At 33.5% G+C, this 24,381-nt stretch overlaps 2 protein-coding genes across 2 annotated transcripts; one reads left to right on the top strand and one right to left on the bottom strand.

Moving 5' to 3' along the window:
• Positions 1-119: 119 nt before the first annotated feature.
• LOC133184323 (ribosome biogenesis regulatory protein homolog) lies at positions 120-7,406 on the top strand. Its single transcript, XM_061319351.1, has 10 exons — positions 120-294; positions 1,868-1,940; positions 2,059-2,097; positions 2,340-2,378; positions 2,666-2,767; positions 3,905-3,983; positions 4,162-4,272; positions 5,135-5,289; positions 6,744-6,880; positions 7,280-7,406. Exons 1-10 carry the CDS (start codon positions 143-145, stop codon positions 7,404-7,406), a joined length of 1,014 nt encoding a protein of 337 aa, XP_061175335.1. The 5' UTR covers positions 120-142.
• A 74-nt stretch (positions 7,407-7,480) lies between these two features.
• On the bottom strand, positions 7,481-22,776 carry LOC133184322 (uncharacterized). The gene is made up of 6 exons (XM_061319350.1): positions 22,605-22,776; positions 20,647-20,752; positions 9,824-10,314; positions 9,695-9,713; positions 8,151-8,172; positions 7,481-8,037 (listed from the first exon to the last, which is right to left on the bottom strand). Exons 1-6 carry the CDS (start codon positions 22,648-22,650, stop codon positions 7,687-7,689), a joined length of 1,035 nt encoding a protein of 344 aa, XP_061175334.1. The 5' UTR covers positions 22,651-22,776; the 3' UTR covers positions 7,481-7,686.
• Positions 22,777-24,381: the final 1,605 nt, after the last annotated feature.

Genomic DNA, 24,381 nt, shown 5'->3' with positions numbered 1-24,381 from the left:
GTAGTTTACACAGGAAATGAAGTTCACTTGAGACGAACAGACAGACAAGTGCCCTATTGTTACACGAAATCCTATTGATCAATTATCTCAGCTTGACCAATCAAAATTACCCTTAGAGAGGCAGCGTGGAATTGTGATAAACATGGCAGACCTCGTGGAGCGAGTTCTACAAGAAGCAGCTGAAAAAGAGTCTAGATACAAAACAATAGAAGTTCACAAGGATATTGAATTAGAAGTAGACGCAGGAAACTTGTTGACTGTCGATACAAATCCCTTAGACACAACAAAATTGAGGTAAGATGTATATGACTATGTATAATTCATATAACTTGTCATTTTATATCAGTCAGTAGCAAATACACCTATCCCACCCCGGTGCCCCTTCTATGTATTTAAACATAAGGCGTCGTAATGCTGTTTTGACCCCCCTTCATCGATTTGGGCTTCAGTTAACATTATAAGTCGGATATGCCTACCAATTTTTTGCCTGTAGCATTGGTGTTCAGATAAGCAGGAAAGATAATGAAGATAACATGGCTACTAAATCTTAGACTAAAATTAATTAAAAAACAAATTAAAATCAGTGTAAAACATATTGAATTCTGTTTTCAATACACCAATTTTTATGATGATATGATGGCCAAAGGATCCACAAATCAAGTATTAGGCCAAGTCTGTTCTATAAAATATGGCATCATAATTCTCTTAGTAAGAGTGTGTGGAGTTTAGTAATTACAGTATGTTGAAAGAGAACAAATGTTCATTTGAGGAGAGGCAGTAAGGCTATTCTCTATTGAGAAGTTGATGGCTCGTTTTAATACTCCCCCTCAACTTCTCTACGAAAGGCCTAATAAAAGCAGTTCAGAAATTGACTAAATGAAGAACCAAAACCGGGTCCCACTTCGATCGGTGTTTTAGGATTCATGCATTATCATAGGCATATTTTGGATGCACAGATGTTGTTTTGCAATGGAAATGCGATTAAAAATACCGATTCTGCTGACTTAAAAAACATTCATCACGGTAGAACACTTACTTGCGATATCTGTGTCACCGGATTCGTTCATTCATTCAAAACTGCGTTTGACCTCTAAAAAAGTCTAAAACTATTTCTCCGGATAACTATTTTACACTGAAACATTTAATACAATTTATCCGGATAAAAAGTTTTAGACTTTCTTAGAGGTCAACCGGGTTCAAACGCAGTTTTGAATGAATGAACGAATCCGGTGACACAGATATCGCAAGTAAGTGTTCTACCGTGATGAATGGCCTTCAATCTAACATTATACAACAGTAAAAGATAATATAAAACATCAATATTTCAAAATTTTGGCACTTTTTTGATTTAAAATTCCCAATTAAAAGAGTACAGAACCCTGTACAAAAAGGGGCAATTAAGCCCTGTTATTGGATAAAATATCTGTAGAATATTAAAAGTAAATAGATTTATTAATGGAAATTTGGATATTAAATTTTGTGACTTTTTGTATTCTATCTTTTCTCCATTTATTCCGATTTTGAAATTATAAATAACAAGAGTCATCTAGAAAAAGGGATCAAAAAAGTTCCCTTTGTAATTAACCTTTTGTTCTTTTTAATTTTGAAAAATTTTAATAGTTTTTGTACATTAAAATTTAAGTTAATTATTTTTCAATTTATTATGTGTTTATTATTTACCCTACATTTTAGTAGTATACAGTCCATATCACTTTAGTTCTCCTGCTCATTGTCTCTGTAATTAAAAAAATCAACTTTATTTTTTGCTACAAGGAAGACTAAGAAATCAGTGGTAAAGAGTATGTACCAGTAATATTTGTCATCATTTAAAATTACAGGTAACTATATTAATCCTTATCATTTGTAGAAAGAGTAGAGATGAATATTTGAAAAATCTAGCAAGAGACAATACACAGCTGTTAATAAACACTCTGTGGCAGGTAGGACATTTATTTTGAAAATATATCAGTATAGCATAGCTCATTGTAAAGTCATGCTGAATAAATATCTAGGACAAATTGTTCTGAAGAAAATGCTGATATTTATAATTTTCTGTAGCTTCCAACAGAGAAAGTAGATGAGGCAATAGTTGTAAAGGTAAAGTAAAATTTCAAACTATGTTTCCTTTAAAAGTTTATTAACTGTAAAATAGAAAGACTTTTTTTTTAATTTTAAAATTTACGTACTTGGATAGAACATTTGTTTGTCAAATCTGACAATGTTTATGGTTATATTACCTCTAATTTCATCACATTGTTTTAAGCCATTTTCAGTCTGTTGCAAATAACTTCATACTTTTGATAGATGAATACTTTATACTGATATGAAATTTTTTACAGCTTCCAGACCCTAAGACTCCTCTTCCCAGAGAAAAACCTGTGAGTTTTCCTTGTGCTTTGATTCCAGTTCCATATACATTTACATTTTACTATTTTAATACACATTTTCAAAACTCTACTATACATGTATAAATCATTCTGCCCAGTATGACTTACTTAGTCAACAATTTGTCATAAATTCTGAACACTTTGCATTTTATTGTTAGTTGCTTTATTATCAATTCCATATTTCATGTATATCCAAGATGATATGATATGATATTTTAGTGATACTCGATCTGTATGCAGTATATAAATAAACTGGAAAGTGATTTGTTTCATTGCAGATACCTAAAGATAAACCCCTTACAAAGTGGCAACAGTATGCACAACTGAAGGGAATCCAGAAACGAAAGAAAAGCAGAATGGTTTGGGATGATCAAGGAAAGGTGTGTATATATATATATATATATATATATATATATATATATATATATATATGTAGGACTCCAAAGTGTGATTGGACTCCAAAGTACGATGGTCACACCCAAGTCCGATGGTCTGCGCCAAACCCCAATGGTTTGACACGCCAAAGTCCGATGGTGCGGAAAAAAAATTGACGTTTGTGACGTCATAGTACTACTGCGCCAAACTGCAATGTCGCGCCATGCCAAGGTCTTAAATAAGTATAAATAAATATCATTATGCGAAAATTAACCCTAATCTCTTGGATAGGTGCAAAACTAACCCTATTCGCTCAAAAAGTGTGTAACAACTATAACCTAGATATCTCTGGTGGTGCGAGACTAACCCTAATCACTTGACTAGTGTGCGAGGACAAACCCTAAATCTCTCGTGTTAGTGCCAAGCAAGGACTAACCCTAATCAGTCAAGTGGTGTGCGAGGACTAACCCTAGTATCTCTGCCGGATGCAAGCAATAAGCAAAATCAGTAAAATTGTATGCGTGGACGAATACTGAACTGATGGCTTTTGAATGCAGGACAAAGGCGTCAAGGACTGACGTCGGAATATTGTGACGTCATAAACATGGATTGTTTCTCCTCACCATCGGACTTTGGCGTGTCAGACCATCGCACTTTAGGGCAGCGCGTCTCATAGGAAACTAGCCATTGGACTTTGGCATCTGTACCGACATCAAACCATCAGGGTTTGGCGCAGACCATCGGGGTTTGGCGAGACCATCATACTTTGGCATCACTATCGGACTTTGGAGTCTTACATATATATATATATATATATGACACAGCATTTTTACAAAATAATGTATATATGTCAATAGTGGGAGATTGTCAGAAGTTCACATGAAAACAGCATTGATGTGTCTACATTGGTCTACATTGTTGTTTTACTCAGGTGTTGTGACTTACATTTTGATTGTTTTCTCTATGTCTTTCTCTCACATAAAAATAAAGGCATTCAGAGGACACTGTACAACTATTCCTTATTGATAAATGCAGGAAATATTATATCCAAACAACTCAGGTTTTATTGTTGTATGAATTCAGTTAATTTGGGAAATTTAAGTAATTGTAATGAGCTTACAGCTTATTCTTGAAATTTGAAGGAGTGGAGGCCACGCTGGGGATACAAAAGGGCTAATGATGACACACAAGAGTGGTGCATAGAGGTGCCTGATAATGCTGGTCTGTATGCTGGGTTTTTTTTTTGTTATGTAAAAAAATGAAATTTCACATGTATTCCTAGATTATTGCCCCTTCTTTTAAAGAATGTGTAATTGTTTCAGAATTTTAATGATAATAAATAATATTTGGAATTAGAACAATAAAATCTTGTCATTTTTGATGTAATTTATCATTACAGCGGATCCAAATGTGGACCTGTTTGCCAAAAGAAAACAAGAAAAGAAGGAGAGGATGGCAAAGAATGAGTTACAGAGACTCCGTAACATTGCCAGATCACAGAAGTCAAAAGGTACATGTATATAATACAGAACATTTTGTAAGTGTAATCAGAAACTTAGCAGCACCTGTTTTTAATATTTGTTCATTGTGAGGTACAGCTGCTACAAACTACTTAACTAGTATAAAATTTAACTTTATCATAAGCAAGTTATGATAATATGTTTGTAAAAAAGTTAAATTTTGTGACTATATCATTATTACTTTAAATACATATATAGGAATGAAAAAAACGTTTTGCTGTATTTACCATGCTCTTTTAAGACTATATAATTATGATGTCAAATGAAACGGGGGGGGGGGGGGGGGGGGTAGGGCTTTTATGTAGAGGAAGAAATGGAAGATGCACAGAAAAGCTTTGATTTTTAATCAGACTAGATCTGAATCAAAACAGGAGTGTGCATTAGATGTGACAGACCCCTTCTTGATATTTTGAATTAATATATAAGAGGTTAGCCTGACTGTCAAAGAATATTCACAAAATCTTAAGGATATTTAGTTTGTCTCATATCATTAATATGGGAAGTAAGTTTCCTCTAAACCTGTGCACATTGTTGTTTACTTCACATCTATATGCTGACTTGAAATCAAATTCATTTCAAACAATTTCCTTCTTTTATACTCCTATATAACCCCCCCCCCCCCCTCCCAAAAAAATGGTTCTGTAACCCTGTTGCTGTGTACAGTTACCTGTGGTATTTTGAGTACCAGAAACATACAGGTATTGAAGCAAGCCAGCTATCAAAAATATGTTTACTGAATAATTTTGATATAAAATCCAACTTCATTTTCTTGAACTCTTTGATACCTGTAGGTCATACAAATTGAGATATTTAGATGTGACAGCATGTTTTCATTTTATTTTCTGGTCTCAGTACCTGGAGTTGGACTTACCCCAACTGAGGCCCCCACAAAAGACTACTTGGGGAAAGCTTTGGCAGTGGCCAGAAAGTCAACAGCATCCATAGGGAAGTTCACAGACAAGCTCCCAACAGAAAAACCTTCCCGACATACAGGCAAAAAAAGAAAAGTATATAGCATTGTTTCTTTTCACATGTATGGGTAATACTCCTGTCAGACTTCTAGCTCAGATCTATTAATTTTTGTATCCGGGCTTACTCTGTTTTGAATTTATAGTGTATTCACATGCAGTTAGCAATGAATTTTTTTTATAATATGAATTAGGGTTGACAAGTTTTGAAAGGGATTTAATTGAACACATTGAAATATTTATTTGTGTAAATTCTCTTCATAGTTTCAAAAAATGTGTATATACGAGGGCCGTTCAAAAATTACGCGGACTCTTCTATTATTTGCTCTTACAGACGTCATATAGAATTGAAATTTCACAGGAACATATTTCTTTAAAATTCCAATAAATTCTTGGTAAAATTTTTTGATTTTATTTAATATGTCATAAAATTAATGGAGTTTTGATACTGCTGATGGTGATATACGGAGCACGGCAAAAATGTTGAAAAACAAACATGCGGTATCCAAAAATTTATTAATTTATTTTCCATATTTTACCATATTATTTATCAATTTTCTTTAAAATTTCTTTTTATTTTTTTTTAATATTAAGTATTTAGATTTCTGGCGTAATATTATATAACAGAAATATTGTAATTTTTCTCCGATGTAACCCCTACGAAATCAACTGCAAAAATGACGTCTACTGATTTGACGGCGCAGCGCAATTTTATCAAATCATGAATCATGCTGGGAAAACGCCAATAGAGACCCAAAATAATCCTAATGAAATATGTAGTAAACCAGTGGAATTTCCGACACATCTCTACAAAATGTAGAAAAGAATTTTAGATTGTTATACCTTAGTTAAAAGGCAATCCGGGAGGGATGGATGACGTTCATCGACAAAACACTGATCTGGGCTGTTAAGAATGTGATCAAGATCGACTGACGTCAAACTTTACCTCAGAAATACCTGCAGTTTTGGGGTTTAACACAAACTAAAACACACAATTATAGTTTTATAGTTTTTAAGCTGAATCGGAAATGGTATATGGACGTTTATTCTGAGTGGATAAGGTAACCCAAACTATCCAGTATCAAATACTAACTAAAGGGAAAATATTGAGAAAATGAAAGCTCCCATTTTTTAGAATGCCCGTGACGTTGAAAGTTTTACTGCGCCGTGACTTCATGAGATGTCCTGTTAAATCACTTGAAATTGATACCAATTTACAATTTCTTGATATGAAATTTTGATGATCATATATGAAAAGATTCTTTTATATTATTTATGACTATTTGCTTGATTATGTTGTCAAATATATTTTTTGTGCAACAAATCCGCGTAATTTTTGAACGGCCCTCGTACTGTATCATTAAAATCAATCTTTTTTGAATTAGGGTTGACAAGTTTTGGAAGGGATTTAATTGAAATATTCATTTATGTAAATTCTCTTCATAGTTTAAAAAATATGTATATATCATTAAAATCAATCTTTTTTTTTTAAGTTTGAACCAAACTATCGTGACGTTCACAAGGAGAGTAAAAAACAACTAGAGATTCTAGATCACCTCCAAAACAGAGTTCCCATTGTAAACACTACTAAGGCTGCCAATCGTGAGATCATGAATGAGGAACAGTCAAGGTAAAGTAATATGACGTTTATTTTGTTACTGCATAAGAAAAATAAAAAGCCTCCATTATATGAGTTTAAATGTGAAATATTCTTCCTTCTTCCATGATGGCGCCATTTCACTACTGGTCCTCTATTTCTTATCATGAGTTATCTCCCTTTGAGTTTGAATTATCTAGATGAACAAGAATGCTTTGTCTATTTTAAAAAACAGCACAATCAACAGATTTACATTAAATAGCATAAATGGGATTTAAAGCACTAATCTTTGGATTAATAGTCTAACAATGCCCACCCCATCCCTCCCCCACAAGCCTCGTAGATTCATTGCTTCAGTACATTGAAACTTAAAATAGACTTGCTCCAGGTCATGTACAGTTGTACAAAGTTCCGTGTTTTTGTACATTTCAGAGCAAAGAGGAGGCGCGAGGAAGGAGGTGGGAAACAGAAAGGAGGAAAAAATAAAGGAGGAGGGGGCAGGAAGAAGGGGGGTTTTAAATCAGGGAAAGGGGGGAAAAGAGGGGGTAAGAAAAGGTAACTGAATAAACTTTCTAAAACATATATACAAAATATTCTTTTTTATTACAAAACAAAAGCTGGTAAGCAGTACAGTATAATAAATTCAAAAATAGAGATATGTTCAGTTTAAAAGTATTGCAAATATTATGCACACTTACTATGGTTTTCATAAAAAAAAAAAAAATGTTTCCCCTAAAGGCTAATCTTACTACATACGAAAGCAAAATCCTTCTAAGATACACAAATCTGGAAATGGCAATATATGTAAAACTGGAATACAAAAGTAAGTCCCCTTAGACTTAAAAGACTGGAATCTTATCAAGAGAACCCTCATGTGCTTTTCTTTGCCTTGGAATGATATTGTGGTTGGGATCAGTTTTTTCCTCTTGGTCGTCCCGTGGTGTAGAGGTGGATAATGGTAGCTCCCCATTTGTTTGGTTTCTTTGATCAAGGTAGTCAATTATGACAAAATTACTACCACTTTCTATGTACTGAGTATGAAAGTCCGAGTTCCTTTTTATGGTTTTGGTCCTTGGAGGAAGTAAAGTTTTGAGGTCGGATGTGGAGGTCGAGGAATTTCTAGTAGCTTTGTGTCTCTTCTTTACTGCTTTTGTTTGTGTACCTTTCTCATCTAAATGGATGAATTTCACCTTTTAAAAGACAATGAAGTGTATTTTTAGGAAATTCTAGCTGTGCGTTTTTAAACTTGTGAAGAATAAATTGAAGTATGATCACTAGACTATTGCATTTTATCTTTCCTTACTTTTTCTGGCTCTGCTGGAACCCTGCAAAATATTTCATTTTTTATAATTAAATATTTTATCAATTCAAGTTGGCATTTTATAAAGCAAAGTACAGATGTATCACAAACAGTAACTCTCTCTCTTTCTCTCTCTCTCTCTCTCTCTCTCTATGCTTTCATGATTCTAAGATGTGCTTTGAATGTGTAAGAGACACAAGATTCCTTTTACAATAGAACTTCTGATCAAGACCCATGTCATGAGGAACTTTAATTTGTTACAATTGTCATTGTGTTAGTGTGTGCATTTAATGATATTATAAAGTAAAATAAAATGAAAATGGAAAAACAGCAATAACACTTCCATTGCTTCGTTTATAGCATACCCTGGTATTCTCTTTGAGGGAAATTGTTAATGCACAAATAGAGTTCTGTGAGTAATGATTCTAATAAAACCAGTATTTTTATTGTGCACCAGTATTACGTTTAGGTATGAAAGCCATTGTGCTCATTTTTCTAGGTGAAAATGTTTGGTGTAATAACGCGAAACTATGGATTTAATGGTTATGCAAAAGTTATACGTAACTTTCGCATTTTAGCATAAAATTCATGCATTTATCTAATTGCAAAATATTTGAATGAAGACTGACTTTTGTCCTCTAAACATTTCACACTCTTCTAAGAAGAATTGAAACATTTTATAGGAGTGTTAAGACCCCCCCCCCCCAAGACACAATTTTAGCCAACACTCTGGCTTAAACTCTCTCTGAAAGTAGAAATTCTGTTTTTGACAGTTGAAACGTTGAAATGAGAATCCCTTTAGTTTGTTATTAATCCTTAGGAGAATGAGGTAAAATTTTGACGAGTTACTAAATATATTATTTACAAATATATGTACATGTACCTGCCTTTGGCAAATGTATAAAAAGTATCTGATTGTTTTAAGTTTATTGTTATAAAGCTTTACTGTTGAACGTAAATAGTCTTTGGTTTGCACAAAATAAGATCATGTTTTATGTTTAGAGATTATGTTAGTTTTGGGACTATGGGCTTGTCTTGGGAGTTTCTTTAAACCTATCCTTCATCCAAATAATCGCCAAATCAATTTGACAGATCTGCAGATCACATGGTCGTCCATCCCAATTTTTTTTTTCAAACTAGCGAGCTACAGATCTGCAGCTAAAATTAATCCAGTGCTTTAAACGTGACTTTCAACACTATATGGCTTCCTGGAAGTTGTATTGTAACATTTAAAGGTGTACTGAATTTCTCACATAATCTTAAAAAGAGACTTCTCTGCTTGTATTAACTATTACCATAAGTATATCAAGACAAATTTACCACGTGTTTTAACACCAAAATCGCAAAACTTAAGAATTTATAGCGAAAGTTAATAACGCGAAAGTTAAGCATTTATTCGCGAAAGTTAAGCGTTAAGATATAAGCTAGGAAAATAAAATTAACGGGCTTTCATACTAAGGATTAAACAAGCTGTATGTTAGTGATACATTGTATGCATAGTACGGAGTTCTACCGCACGAACGTGTTACAAAGGAGAAAACGCTTACCAATGAAACTTTGACCTACCTAAAATAGACAAATTTTAAGCTGAAATTATAATGTATTTCACCAGAAATAAGTCTGTAATATATTTGTATCCTTATTTCTCTTTTCTATACAATCTCTCGTGCACTTACTGCTGTTTAATGAACTTTCCGGATCTTTGAGCGATTCGTCGGTCATGTTTCTAATATTGCTTGGTGAGAAGTAACCACTGACAACCTTGGGTCTATAGTCTCCCAGTCGAAGATGTGGTACTGTGTTGGGAAGGTGGGGTTGCGTATATATGGGTCTCAGAGAGCTAGGTCGGTACAGGAGCACCGGTTTGGCATGGTCCTGGTGGAAGCGCACTAATCGAACACCGCCGGGGTAGGAATTGTGAATATGAACGTCACGTGTTGCTCTTCCATGGCTACTTCGAATATAATTATTAGTCTGCATGCTGGGTTGTGGTTTGCGTACGACTTGTTGGGGTATCGGCTGTGTAGACGTGAAGATTTGCCGATGTAATTTATTTGGGAGTGGACCCTTTCCATTATGGCCTTGCTTCACGTCCTCCACAAAGAAAAGTCTCCTCCCTGAATCTGTAGAGGATCCCCGTTTTGTTCTTTTGATGTAATCATATCTCCTGTATTGATATTTAATAAAGAGTTATTGATATAACTTGATAAAATTTTCTTCACTAAAATCTTCTAAAATGTACAGTTATATATGAATACTAGTATGTGATTATTTGATGATCTCTGATATATCAGGGAAGTAGCATCGTTTTTGAAAGTGGGGGGGCCACCCAGAAAATTTTTTTTCAACTAACCTGAAAAAAACTTAACAAGCAGAGTGTGTGTGGGTGTTAGGTTCCAACTTCTTTCCGTAGCAAATTTTATTCATACACTTTGTATTACCCTTATTTGACTACACTGCAACAAAAAAGGGGTGTCGGCCGGCCTTTCAATGAACATTTTCAATACTGTAGTAAAAAGTTATGTTTAGAAAAATGGGGGTCCCCTCCCCCCTCCCGACGATACGTGCCTGTATACATATTTCAGATGATGACTATCACTCGTGTGTGTCTAGATTTATACCTTTAACTGAATGGCTGTATTATTTATATTCAAGGAAAAAGTTTACAGCAACTATCGAATAAAAAAAAAATAAAGAGTTTACAGATGTAGAGGACAGTAAATTCCCCTTAAAATAGTTATGCCTTTTCTTTTCTTACCTGATCACGATGTTTGAATTTGCTTCAATGATGCATATAACAATTTAAAGTACTAGTATATAATATTTTCAGTGTTTCTGGATTTCTTAAATGTATAGCGAATAAGGCGAACATTAAAACCCAGAGTTATTTTCTACTCTATATAAATTATGAGGTACATGTATATTTTCAAGCTGATTGTACATTTTATATACTGTACATTTACGTAGATATTATGCGATAGATGCAGTAACAACTTCTTTCAGTACCAAAGAACTACGCATGCTAACTCTCGATTCCCGCCTACATTTTACACCCATTTAATTCAATACTAATGGCAATTTGACCGTGAAATCTTTGTTGAGAGTAAAGAACAGTTCAATGGTAATTGACTGAACTGAACTGAATTTATTGATCTCTTCACAATTTTACAATTGTATAGCGAGATATAAATGTAAACTACAATGATGAAAAATAAAAACACATATATGGCATGCGTGAGTATGAGGATAGACAAATAGTACAATTATAGGTTTAGGTCTTTACTAGTTTGGGGAGCACGTTTTAGTAATTTTTTTTATAAATATACACAGTTTTCTTAAAAATGGCTGTTTATCTGAATTCATCATTTCTCTAAATGTAATTGTATTTTGAATCGTAATTGTTTTTGTGTTAAACATTTATTTCTTTCACGTGTCATTGCCGTGCAATTTAATATGTAGTGGAATTCATCTCCTATTTCATTTAATTGACATTTCTTACATAGTCTAATCTCTCTTGGTTCATTTAACCAACGTCCAGTTTCAATTGGCAAATAATGATTACAAGTACGGAATTTGCAGAAATTTATGGCTTCTTTTCGTGATAGAATTTCTAAATATTTTTCAAATTTTAGTTCGTCTTTGTATATTCTATAATTTAGGGTCTTTGATAAATTTTGAACATCCGAATTCCATTTTTGTTTAAATTGATCTATTAAAGTTAGTTTTACTTTCGCTCTTAACCAATTTGGATTGAAAGCTTGACTGTTCCAAATATTTGAAAGTCCACAATCGTTTAAGATATTTAAGACATTATTTATCCAAGCAATCTTCTTAGTCTTTTGATTTACGGTATCACTTAATTTAAACTGTGATTTGTTCCGAAAGAAGTTCGTTTTTCTCTGTGATTTCTCTTACTTCTTTTTCTTTTTCAAATCTGTATTTACTGAAATCGTTTTCAATTTCTTCTATGCGAGACTTCATGTCTAGTACTTGTTTACTGGAATTCGACACATCTTCTTTTACGCCATCAAATATATTGCTTAACCCTTGGAGACTTTCTTGGAAATCATTGGATGTTTTGTTCATTTCATGGAGTTCCCTTTCTATGTACTGTACTTTTGCCGATAAACTCATGAATTTTTCGAACATTTCATCAACTCTTTGTAGTTTACTTTCTATGTTCGAAATTTTTTGTTCAAAATTTGTGTTTATTTGATTGAATCTTAGGTTCATAGTATTCCCCATGGATTTCATTAGGTTGTACAACTTTTCTATAGTGACTTCTCCACTTTCATATTGCTCTTGTAGTGTATCGCCATATAGTACCGACCTACATTCACCAATAATGTTCGACGTGTCCGACTCCATGTTTGTTTATACTGTTCACTCATGCATCACAGATTCACCTAACTTTTACCTGTGCTATTTATAGGACGGAATGGTAATCGTGTCTTCGTGCCTTTTATTGTTCACCGAATTGTTCAATTTTAGATCAGAAATACTAAAATGATACACAATATTTCGCCATTTAACTGCTCTATACTGTTTGTAAACACCTTAAATACCTTCTTTACGTATGTCCTGACTGTATTAATGCACTTTTTTGGATGAAATCTTGAATTTTTTTTCTCTTTGAAATGAAGCGGTGTTTCTCCAAACTCACGCATGCGCCAACCCAGATAATTTTAACAGATAACATAATTTTTTGACAGATAATTTTAATGCCAGTGTTAAATAGTTAATTACCCCTAATTCCAGCTCTTAAATTAAGGGGGTTAGATGATATTTTCCATTGAAATCGAGCTTTAAAGCATCACTACCTTTTGAGATATTTTTGGATATGAATAAATGTTCTTAAAATCTTTTCTTATGTTTTACGCATATAAAATTAAACATATATTATTAATTAAATACAATATTTTAGTTGTAAAACCCTTTGAAATTGGTGAAAAAATAAGCATTTTGTAGTTTTTTGCCTGTAAACATATCCCCCCCCCCCCCCGTGAAACACAAAAAGCTTTGGTATGAATTTGTGAAATGACAGTCCATATTACCTGTAAAAAGGAATTTTTGTTTCACGGGGGGGGGGGATGTTTTAAAAATATTTTCCGTTGATTTCTATAGTGAAAAACACGTTTTACCCAAATTATAGCGTTATCTCTCTTTGTTTTTCCAAAGAAGTAATGTTTTATGAAAATTCATATAAATATTTATATAAATATGAAAAATCATCCAAATATGTTAACTTTTGAAAATTGTCCTGAAGGTAGGCGGGAGAACAATGCTATCTTTCGCAGTTCTTTTATTCATACACTCTACATGTATATACCATTATTTGACTATACTGCAACAAAAAAGTGAAGGGGGATGGGGCAACCGGCCTTTCAATGAACATTTTCAGTAGTAAAAAGTTATGTTTGATGACCCCACCTTGATGCTACGTGCCTGTGTGCAAATTTTAGACGATGACTTTATCACTTGTGTGTGTATCTGAATTTATACTTTAACTGAAATGGCTGTATTATTTATATTCAAAGAAAAAAGTTTACAGCAACTATCGAATAAAATAAACTAAATAATTTACATCTGTAGAGAACTTTAAATTCCCTTTACTTAAAGATACGTATGCCTTTTCTTTCCTTACCCGATCTCGGTGTCTAAATTTGCTTCAATGATGCATAAAATAATTTATTGTACTAGTGTATGATATTCACTGTTTCTGGATTTGTTAAATTTATAGCGTATAAGGCGAGCATTAAAACCCCGACTTATATAAATTATGAGGTATATTGTCAAGCTAATGGTACATTGTGTATACATTTACGTAGCTATTATGCGGTAGGTGCAGTAATGTAGTGCATTCAAACCTGCTGGTATCTGCTTTTGTTGGGTCCATTACTGCAAATTAAACCAAAGTGAATATGTTGACAGATACTTTGTTAGAACTTAATCAATTTAATTAAAAACTCTTAAATCTCGAGCGATCTCCGTTTATTTAGTGCGTCTGATGCTCGTGCATCATCTGAACATGAACCATCTGCAATAAAGATCAGTTGGAATTTAAAAAAAATGTTAATCATACTTTGGTGTGTTTAAACCAATGGATACGAGATGCATGGCTTTTAGAAATACATGACATGTAGCATGCCTACAAAGGAGTCCCTGCAATACGGCATTAAGAAAAAAAAATCACTTCATATTTATTCATCTCGACTACCAGACTTTCAGCATATTCAAACATGGTTGCTTTTAAAGCCAATTAGTAGGTCGTCAACCTAACCAGCAATTGATTGGCTCCGCAAGTCACTCGCCATGAAGTTAATATACATGTATTTGTAAAGACTTCTAAAGACTAATGTGAATTTTTTGTCAGTAGGCATCCATTTTACACAGGTCTGTTTATAATTCACGAAAACCCTTTCACAAAAGGGCACCGTGTAATTCATGGACTGGAGGTATGGAGTGGAGTTGTGGAGTGGAGTTTGGAGTGGAGTTTGGAGTCAAATTTTGGAGTCTAAGATTTAAAAAAAAAAAAAAAACATGAATGGAAAAAGACGTTCAAGAAATTGCATAAGTATGAAAGTATTTCATTCTTTTTGTACGATTGTTGGCTGTTTCAAGTTTTTTAGCTAAACAGATTGACAATTCATTGCTACTACGACCTAATTAAAATTTGTAAGTTTCTGAAAGTTACGAAAGTATTTGTAACTTGAGAAAATAACATCAGTATTGAATAGACAGACATGATACTGACAAGATTACCTGTTCTTTGAAAATGTTTGGAAACTGTTGAATATAATTAATCAACAGATATAGTCGGTCTAACTGGTTGTTTAAATACAGTTAATTGGACATGTTAACAAACCTGTCAAGAGCTATTAGGCTCAGAGTTTAAAACAATTTATAAGAATGCAGTTTTTCAATATTATGCTCACCTATTCCTTACCTTCCATGTAAAATTATAAAAATAAATTATAATTAGTTTTAAAATAAGTTCCACACTTTAAACCACTAATATACGGTGTACTAAAAGGTCCTCTCACTCCTTTACTTCCTTGTTTTATAAGTGAAATAGCGATTACCATACTAATCTCTCTCACTTTTCCTTGGGTTGTCGCTCACTCACCCTCAGAGACAACAAAATCAGCTATGGGTCATATCACACTTCAAGTAGAAAGCAATGTGTTAATTGTTTTTACTCCAATTTATCTTTATTAAACATTGAATAATCTGTCAATTTTCTAATTGATAGTGAAAGCTCTGTAAGATTACATTGGCTCATAGAGAAAAGCCAGAATCCTCACACCCATGCCAAACGAGAAACAATGGAATGAGATTCAGTTTAAAATAACTAATGACCTTAAAATGTCAACCAAGGGGGGCAGCTTATGCTTTTGACTTCATTTTGTTAGATGACAGATGCAGAGTGAAATGAAAACGTCTAACTTGGGTCAGATCTATCAGCGACCCGCACAATATCTCCCACAGAAAAATCATACTATCACGACAGATTTGATTAATACAATACTATCATCTGAAAGAAATGCTTACTCAGTTTTTGCTTATAATAATAAATTTGTCATCAAATGATACCTTCAGTGATAAGCTAAGTGAATGTATTTCTGCTGGGGTACTCTATAATGGTCCAAATTTCTATATGTTAGAACTCTGTCAAAAAAGAACTGTTACAGATCATTTAGCTTTTTACTATCACAATGTTCAAAACTATCTTTGTAATTTAGTAATTCTGGTAATGTTACAATTGAAATGTAATGTCAATGGTATAATAGCTTTCCTTACTATATATATTTTATTGATAAACAAATGTATAAATATATTATTTGATGTTTTGTTTTTTCTCTGATTATGTAACAATCAGATAATAATTTGAGGTGATTTGTCTCTTACCAGTTAATCATGTACTTTTCAGCTGTTGATATCTAATTAAATCTGTCAATTCTTTATGGGTTCGCAATGTCAGATCACTGATAAATCTGACCTAAGTTAGATGTTTTAATTTCAGGCGGTATTTGTTTTCTAACAAAATTCAATCAAGGCAAAAGCTGTCCCCTTGGTTGACATTTTGAGGTCATTTGTTATTTTTTTTTTTATTCCATTGTTCCTCATTCCTTGTTTCTCATTTCGTGTTTTACACACCCCCCAGTTTCAGAGATGTTAACCATTTAATTTTGGTGTATGTGACCTAGTGTTGAATTAACTTTGTTCTCCACAGATTAGCATGCATGTACCGGGGTATTAAAATCATTGCATTATATGGGAGTTTATATAAGTGTTATCATCCTTAACTAGCATCACAGTACATTCCTTCCCATTAACTTCTAAATTGATAAAATTGTGAGTCACCAATGTATTGTATTCCTATTACAGTATCATAATATTTAATTATTTAAGTAAATTTTTGTGAATTATTGATAATCTTTTTTTTAAGTCACATTTTAAGAGTAACTAAAATGATGGTTGCAAATCTAAATTAAATTATATATAGAGAAAAAATAATCTATCATATTCTAATGTGGATTATATGGATGTGAACAAATGTCAAAAATCAAACAACCTTGTAACAATATATTAACCTATACATTGTTCAGCTGTGTGGTCAAAAACCTATAAAAGTTTTAGCTGACATAACAAAGATGTGACAGAAAGCTAAAATTTAGTTCAAAGGGTTTTATCACCTTCCAATTATGTGTTGAAAGCAATGGTGATCATTATTTATGTAACAGTTAAATTTGATTAAAACATAGAATAAACTGTCACTGTTTTAGATAACACACTTTTTGACAATGAGAGTGAAATTAATACCCATGACCTTATCTGAAAGAATTTGCGGGAATTTGATGCAGCCACTGTATGTCCCACATATTCATTTTATCAAGAGTTATTTATACAAGAGGATGCAGGCAGTGTTTTGCGATTATAACAGACCTATTTATTCACATCAGCACGCTGTTCATTAACAGTACAATAATTTTGGGTAATCCATTTTGGTGGAAAAAGATTAACTTGAAGAGTTGGACCAGAAGATTAACTTGTCCAAATAAAAAATAACATGAATAACATGAAAAATAATATGAACAATCCTGAGATTTAGGTAACAGATAATGGGATCTTCACCAGTCTTGTTAAAACAATCAACATATCTTAAATGAATATTTGTTAAATAAACTCCTAGAACATAAGCTTTCAAATATGACTGATACAATGTCTTTCATAATATAGATTTGGTTGTGAAAAAAAATCTAATTGATGTTACAAAAAAATTTTGATCAATAATTTTTATTAAAGATGTCAATGTCAAAATTGATATTAACAAATAATTCAAATATAGATTTAATAAACTGCATACCATTAGTTTACTTCATAATACAAATGTAATTTATTTTAATAACAGAAATATAAACTAAAATGTTCATCTACAGTGTTCCAATTTTAAGGAGCACACACGTCACTTCCTGTAGCAATATGAGATAAATTAAAACTCCAGAGTTGTCAACTGATGAATTTTGTATCTTAAATTTAAGTCATATATGGCGTATTTTTGATAGGTTCAGACTAACTAAATTAAAATGTTCTTTCTAGGTGTTTTATTACTTAATATAAAGATAGGACTTTCCTGTAAATAACACACTTTAAATCAATCGCGTTTCATAGATATTAAAAAATTAAAACTATAACAGATTTATTTACCGAATGCGCATTTAATATCAGACACAGTGTAAATCAATTTAACTATAGAAACGTGAGGTTATTCAAGTTCAAAATCGGTGAAAATTTTAATTTGAACGTAAATAACAAATTTCATGTTCATCTACACTCAATATCTTATTTTTATTTTTATTTTTTTAGCTCAGATACGCCATATATAGCTTTAATTCTATAATTCGATAAGACAAATTAAATTTGATAATATTGATACTAAGATTGATCAATGTAAAGCTCACAAATTCAGTAGCTCTTATTTTTTGGGGTATTGAAATAAAGAATATATTTCCTTAAACAATCGGAAAATCTCAGGCCAAAGGAGCAGAAAAATGACTTGAAATGGATTATGGAGTATGAAGTGGGCATAAATGACACCCACTAAAAAAAACAAGAAACATTATTTGTCTTTTTTGGGGGCAGATTTTAAGGCAATTCAACAAGACTACCTAAATTTAGCAACAGGAGTCATGTTAAACATTGCACTAAGCTGGTGCTTTACAGCAAAAATCAAACTTAAAAAAAAAACAGACTCCAAAATTTGACTCCAAACTCCACTCCATAACTCCACTCCATGCCTCCAGTCCATGAATTACACGGTGCCTCACAAAAGATGTCTTCTTTAATATTTCTGCGTATCTATACTGTAAAAGTTTTCCAACTTTAGACGATACAGTCATCGCAAAACAGACAAGAGGCATGATTGATAACCCTTGGTTCTCTTCATGGATGAAGACAAATGTTACATGAAGATGCATTACACTGTTTCTTGCATCTTTCGTTACCGATAGATGGTACATTTTACGCACAGGCACTTGTTTTTGAAATAACTTTTTACCCTGTCGGGGTAAAAAGTTACTTTAGTACAGAAACAAATGCCTGCATTTTTACGGTAGCTTAACAATTTTACTTCTAACCTACACTCACTTGAAACATGATACATTCCTCAGTAACCCGATCTTAAGATCGCACTGACCTTGTAACAACAAATGATCGAACGCTAGCTATTGCAATAAACTATATGATCGCTTACCCGTAAGAATACACGTACGTTTATAGCATTAACCCTGCTGTAATAAAGTATGACGAACTGCTTTTTAGCTTACCTAAGCCGAAGGCTCAAGTGAGCTTTTCTGATCAAAATTTGTCCGTTGTCTGTCGTCGTTGTCCTCGTCGTTGGCGTTATCGTCGTTAACTTTTCACAATGTCATCTTCTTCTTCAGAACCACAGGACCAATTTTGACCAAACTTGCCACAAAGCATCCTTGGGTAAAGGGCATTCAAGTTTGTTCTAATGAAGGGCCACACCTTCTTTCAATGGGAGATAATTAAGAATTAAAGAAAATTTGGCGGGTGTTTTAAAAATCTTCTTCTCAAGAATCACTGGTCCAGGAAAGTTGAAACTTATATGGAGATATCTTCAGGTAGGGTAGATTCAATCTTGTTCAAATCATGATCCCTGGGGGTAGGGCGGGGCCACAATGGATGATCAAAGTTTTACATAGGAAAAATCTTCTTCCCCAGAACCACTGGGCCAGGAAAGATGAAACTTACATGGAAAAATCCTCAGGTAGTGTAGATTCAAGTTTCTTCAAATCATGACCCCTGGGGGTAGGGCGGGGCCATAATGGATGATCAAAGTTTTACATAGGAATACATAGGAAAAATCTTTAAAAATAAATCTTCTTCTCAAGAACAGCAGAGCCATGATTAAACATATTCATATGGAAGCATCCTCAGATAGTGTAGATTCAAGTTTCTTCAAATCAGGACCCCCGGGGTTGGGGCGGGACCACAGTGAATGATCAAAGTTTTACATAGGAATACATAGGAAAAATCTTTAAAATCGTCTTCTCAAGATCAGCAGAGCCATGATTAAACATATTTATATGGAAGCATCTTCAGTTAGTGTAGATTCAAGTTTGTTATAATCATCCCCCTTCCCTTAGGGGTAGGTTAAAACCACTTATAAAATACTGAACTCCTAGCCAAATGCTCAGGTGAGCGATGTGGCCCATAGGCCTCTTGTCCGACTAAAGGCTGTTTCAACCGTACTTTAATTAAATATGACCAATTGCATATCGTAAGCAAACTTTCCGCACTGACTTTATTGTAATAAAACTTGCGAATACCTTGAGATTGAATTTCTTTAATAACCCTTCCATAATAACTTACGGCCGATTTACCCTAAAAGTGTGTTTTGCAATAGCCCTAATATATAATTTACGACTTACTGGTACTTATGTAAAAGTGCTTTCAACAATACCTTACTGGGATATAACCTTGCCCGATAGGTTACCCCAAAGAGTATGTCCAGCATAAACCCGAAGATGGCAACTGTATGACCTAGAGTATATTCCGCATTATATTATCTCGCACTGATAGTACATCATAGCTTACTCGTCCATTAGTGATTAAAGCTAGTGAATTGATGGAACCACTTGCTCCTTAAGATAGAAGGAGCTAACAAAGTTAGAGAGTGAGAGGGCAGAGCGAAGGAGCAAAATCATAGACAATGCGTCAACTCCAGCAACAAAGCGAAGGTGACGCTTATATGTCGCCCTTTTGCCACGCATAGTTACCTAATAACATTGCTCTCACAGATTCGCCGTCTGGAGTCTTCTAACTCACTAGCTTACTTTGCTATCCGAAGGCCTTGCTCTTTGCTTTTTTTGCGCTGTCGACCCAAAACTACTGTAAGGAATAGAAGGAGCGAGTGGTCCCATTTACGAGTATACGCTATAGAAACGTTATGTTCTAGGGTCCAAACGATGCTTACCTGTAACAATATGTCCCAACTGCGAGCGAAACGAGGACAGCAATGATTCCAAGTACACTACTAATGACGATTAGTTCTTTGTGCCCCAACCCAGCGGCCATAGAATCTGTAAAGACAGTGGCGCTATGTTGAATTAAGACGACCAAAGCTTGGCTCCTGGTCAAGTGTATTTGCTTTTCATACAAAAACTAAAAACACACACTAATGTACATTGATTAGCCTATGGTTCTGGTGTTAAATTTACTTCTAACAATGTAAACAATTGTTTTCAAAAGTTAATCGGTAATTTAGAAGAACACGGTTTGGATCCCAAGATCATAACCTGAATACAAGTATAACTAAAATAAATAAATAAAATAAAATAAAATAGAGGTAAGATATACGTAAGATGGTCTTAAATTGGGGCAAAGAACTGTATGTTTAACAGCAGTCATTTGACGGCATATATATATTTTATGCTTACAATTAATGAATTGCTTAGTTGAGATACTATATCTTTAAGAAATAATTGATTTTGACTGTTTTAAAACATGATTAAAAACACACCAACAAAATTTATTTAAAAAAATGTATGAAATAAAAACAGATTGTATTTACCTGAAGTCGGGATTGCAATATATCATATATAGATGTAAAGATAGAAGCGAGGACGAAAAAACTATAAATAGATTTACTGTCACTCTCCAGTAACCATAGTGAAAAGATGGTCCTGAAGAAATACTGGTTTGAAACTAGATAAATGAAAGTCACACCCAATAAGATCATTTTTATAAAGAAGGATCAAAACCATCAGTCTACCGAAACGAGCAAAATAAGGCTTATTTACGTGATTTTGCAATTTTCTTCTTATATGCACCTATATAGGATTTGTTGTGATCAATTCCCAAAACCCACAGGAAATGTGTCTATATAATATGGTTACACCTTCTTTAATTGAATGTGTTTATAGTGATTAAATCGATGTATTTATCCCTAGCTGCAGAGCTGTAGTGTTTTGGTTTTATATTTTAGTCTTTCACCATGGTCAAAGACTAAAGTATAAGACCATAACGCTACAGTTCTGCAGCTAATTTATCCCTTAATTATATTTTACCATTCAAATCTCCAATAAATACATATTGATTAAATATAGTTGACCCTTACACAATCTGAAAAAAGGTTTCCCAGTATCTTTTCCTCGATAATTCCATGTAGAAGGTCTTCATATAAGTATTTGACATAAATATCTCTTATCGTTATGTATTGGCCATTGATGATTATTATAGACATGCAATTTTCCGTTAGGAGTTTCTCGCACTTTACCGTAGTTTAAGCAATGCCTCATGGAAGTGACCCATACTCTGAATTCTCTTCTTTTTGAGTCAACTTAATCGGTGTCAAAAGTAGCCAAAATTTCCTGTAGCATGCAGGGCGGGGTAGGTTGTATGTTCATATTCAGTTGGTTCTCGATCAGTGTAAGCCATAAAATTCTTTATTTCATAGAGATTTTGCGTATCAAATTTCTCAATAATTGCAAGGAAGGTCTGAATTCTCCCTACCTTGTCTAATATCTAGACAATCACCAAGTGATGATCGATACAGTAGGTGACCATCGAGTGTCAATAACTTATGACCGAAACACTGAATATCGTGTTATTACTAAATTGTGATAAATTTATAATGAGAACAATAAGTGTTGTATATTTACTAAGCCTTTATTAAGGCATATATCCATATGTAAACGCAATTGTATCGGAACTCTGGTCTATTCTATATCCACAATACTGTGCACGGGGAGTAACATTAAGCACTTGGCCTATAAGATGCCTCAGTGTATGCAATATGAATGATATACATATAATGAACTGTATGTATATATTCTATCCGCAGGTAAATACGGACAGGTGGTTATTGTTAAATATAACTAATGTTGTCTTTATGTGGCAGCAGGAATTGAGTATACATAAAAATCTCCTTACCATCATTTCCCGGTTTTCCTCGACCATCGTACAGCAAGAATCCCATTTCATGGCGGACTTCAGCTCAGTCGTACATTAAACTTAGAAATGTGTAAAAGAAAGCAGTATGCCTTCAGATTAGGGTAATCTGTATTCAATGTTAGATCGAACCTTAAAAAATACTTAAATCCGCAATTAAGCTCTAGTGCGCACAATACTTGTGTTTAAACTTCTAGATATACACAAAACACAGATTGTTTTTAATGTCTATGATCCCTGCTCTTACTGATGGCTTAAAGCTTACCTATCCCTATCTTATCAGCTTTACATAAGAAGATAGAAACGGTGTTTTCCATAGATCTAAATTTTTGAAGATTTTTTTTTTGTTGTAACCTGCGTATTAAACGGGCATGTGGTTTTTCGTGCAGTGTCAACATTCCTGGGGAAAAATCAAAATTTTAATTTTATACAAATATTTATTTCAAAATCCATTTCACATATTGCAGAAATCGTCTACACCGGGTGTACTGTCAAGCGTGCCTTTAGTCCGAAATATCTGACGTTTTGTAGGCGTTTTTCACGGTTTTCACATTTGACGTGCCAGGAAAACCGGTACGCCAAATACCAAAATCTTGAAAAACGCATGGAAAACGCCAGATATTTCGGACTATCGTGCCCTCAGCAAATTGCATAAGCTTGAAAAACGGTGTTATTGGTCTATTGCTTGTACATTTCAGGATATGTATATTTTTTACTTTGATGAACAATGTATTGGTTGAAAAGTGTAGGTTAATTATCGCCTTTCAGAGATATAAAATTTCCTGCTAAACGACCGCATATGAACTATGGTACTGGCTTTGCATTGGTCATTTTACATTAACTTTGTGTCTTCTGACAGACTTAATGTAAAACATTAAGAGGATGCTTGGAATGGTGAATGTTAATGTCAGATAAGTTTACACGTGCCAGTCGTTTGCCGTGTTGAATGTACTTGTTTACATATCTAATGAAGTCATGGGTGGAGATGTGATAATATTTAAGGAGATGAGTTTAATTTAACTGTTTATTGATTTACAAGCATTTCTTCCTAACTGGTCTAACATTCAACAGGTATGGAATTGTCCACCTTCACGTAATGACAAGTAGGTATTTTTTATGTTTCAGTATAGCTTTTGTTTTCCGTAAAAATAAACGCCCTCCAAAAATTTATTAGAAATGTATCCCTATGATGGAGGACTATGTCAGATTTGTCTGATGGGGGAAATTGTTCCCTTCAGAATTCTTGAGTCCATATAATGGCATTGTTTGAAACATCGAAGAGTGCAAGCTAATGTAGTGAACGATAGAATTCAATTATAGTGCCATGTTTCAAATCAATTTGTTCTCTAATCTATCTCTGATTCTTTTATTGGAAAATCTCTTCGTGATAATATTTTACATTATATATCATTTTAGTAATCAATCATTATATTGTAAATAAGTTCTGTAGACTGCGTTAATAATTCAACGCCATTACGACCCGTGTAGGAATAGGTCAAATCCAGCACCCGGAGGCAATGATCGTTTGCACAGCCAGCATCAAAGTGTACGAAGTATTGCAGATATTGGTTTTATGCACCCAGAATCTAGGCGGTAGTTTTATTGCGTGAATTTGACCAACTGCACTTTGCAATAAGCATCTTCAGCTTTAATAGATCCTTAGTTTATCTGTGAAACACCGTTTTAATCATAAAAGTTTTTTAGATGAAAGAAAGAACAAAAAAGACGAGGGACCACGATATGCTTTGAAAATACAGGG

The sequence above is a fragment of the Saccostrea echinata genome, unplaced genomic scaffold (genome assembly GCF_033153115.1).
Source record: "Saccostrea echinata isolate AGI-Se365-2 ecotype Australia unplaced genomic scaffold, CSIRO_AGI_Sech_v1 ptg000010l, whole genome shotgun sequence".
NCBI classification, from domain to species: domain Eukaryota; kingdom Metazoa; phylum Mollusca; class Bivalvia; order Ostreida; family Ostreidae; genus Saccostrea; species Saccostrea echinata.
Note: the sequence above shows the minus strand (reverse complement) of the source record. Positions and strands in the feature narration are given on the sequence as shown.

Coding starts and splice junctions, on each gene's coding strand:
- LOC133184322 (XM_061319350.1), bottom strand. CDS start 22,650: ATGGGATTCTTGCTGTACGATGGTCGAGGAAAACCGGGAAATGATG. Junction 10,315..20,646: donor GTTGGGACATATTGTTACAG/GTAAGCATCGTT, acceptor ATATCAATACAG/GAGATATGATTACATCAAAA. Junction 8,038..8,150: donor TTCCAGCAGAGCCAGAAAAA/GTAAGGAAAGAT, acceptor GTCTTTTAAAAG/GTGAAATTCATCCATTTAGA.
- LOC133184323 (XM_061319351.1), top strand. CDS start 143: ATGGCAGACCTCGTGGAGCGAGTTCTACAAGAAGCAGCTGAAAAAGAG. Junction 1,941..2,058: donor TAATAAACACTCTGTGGCAG/GTAGGACATTTA, acceptor AATTTTCTGTAG/CTTCCAACAGAGAAAGTAGA. Junction 3,984..4,161: donor AGAGGTGCCTGATAATGCTG/GTCTGTATGCTG, acceptor TTATCATTACAG/CGGATCCAAATGTGGACCTG.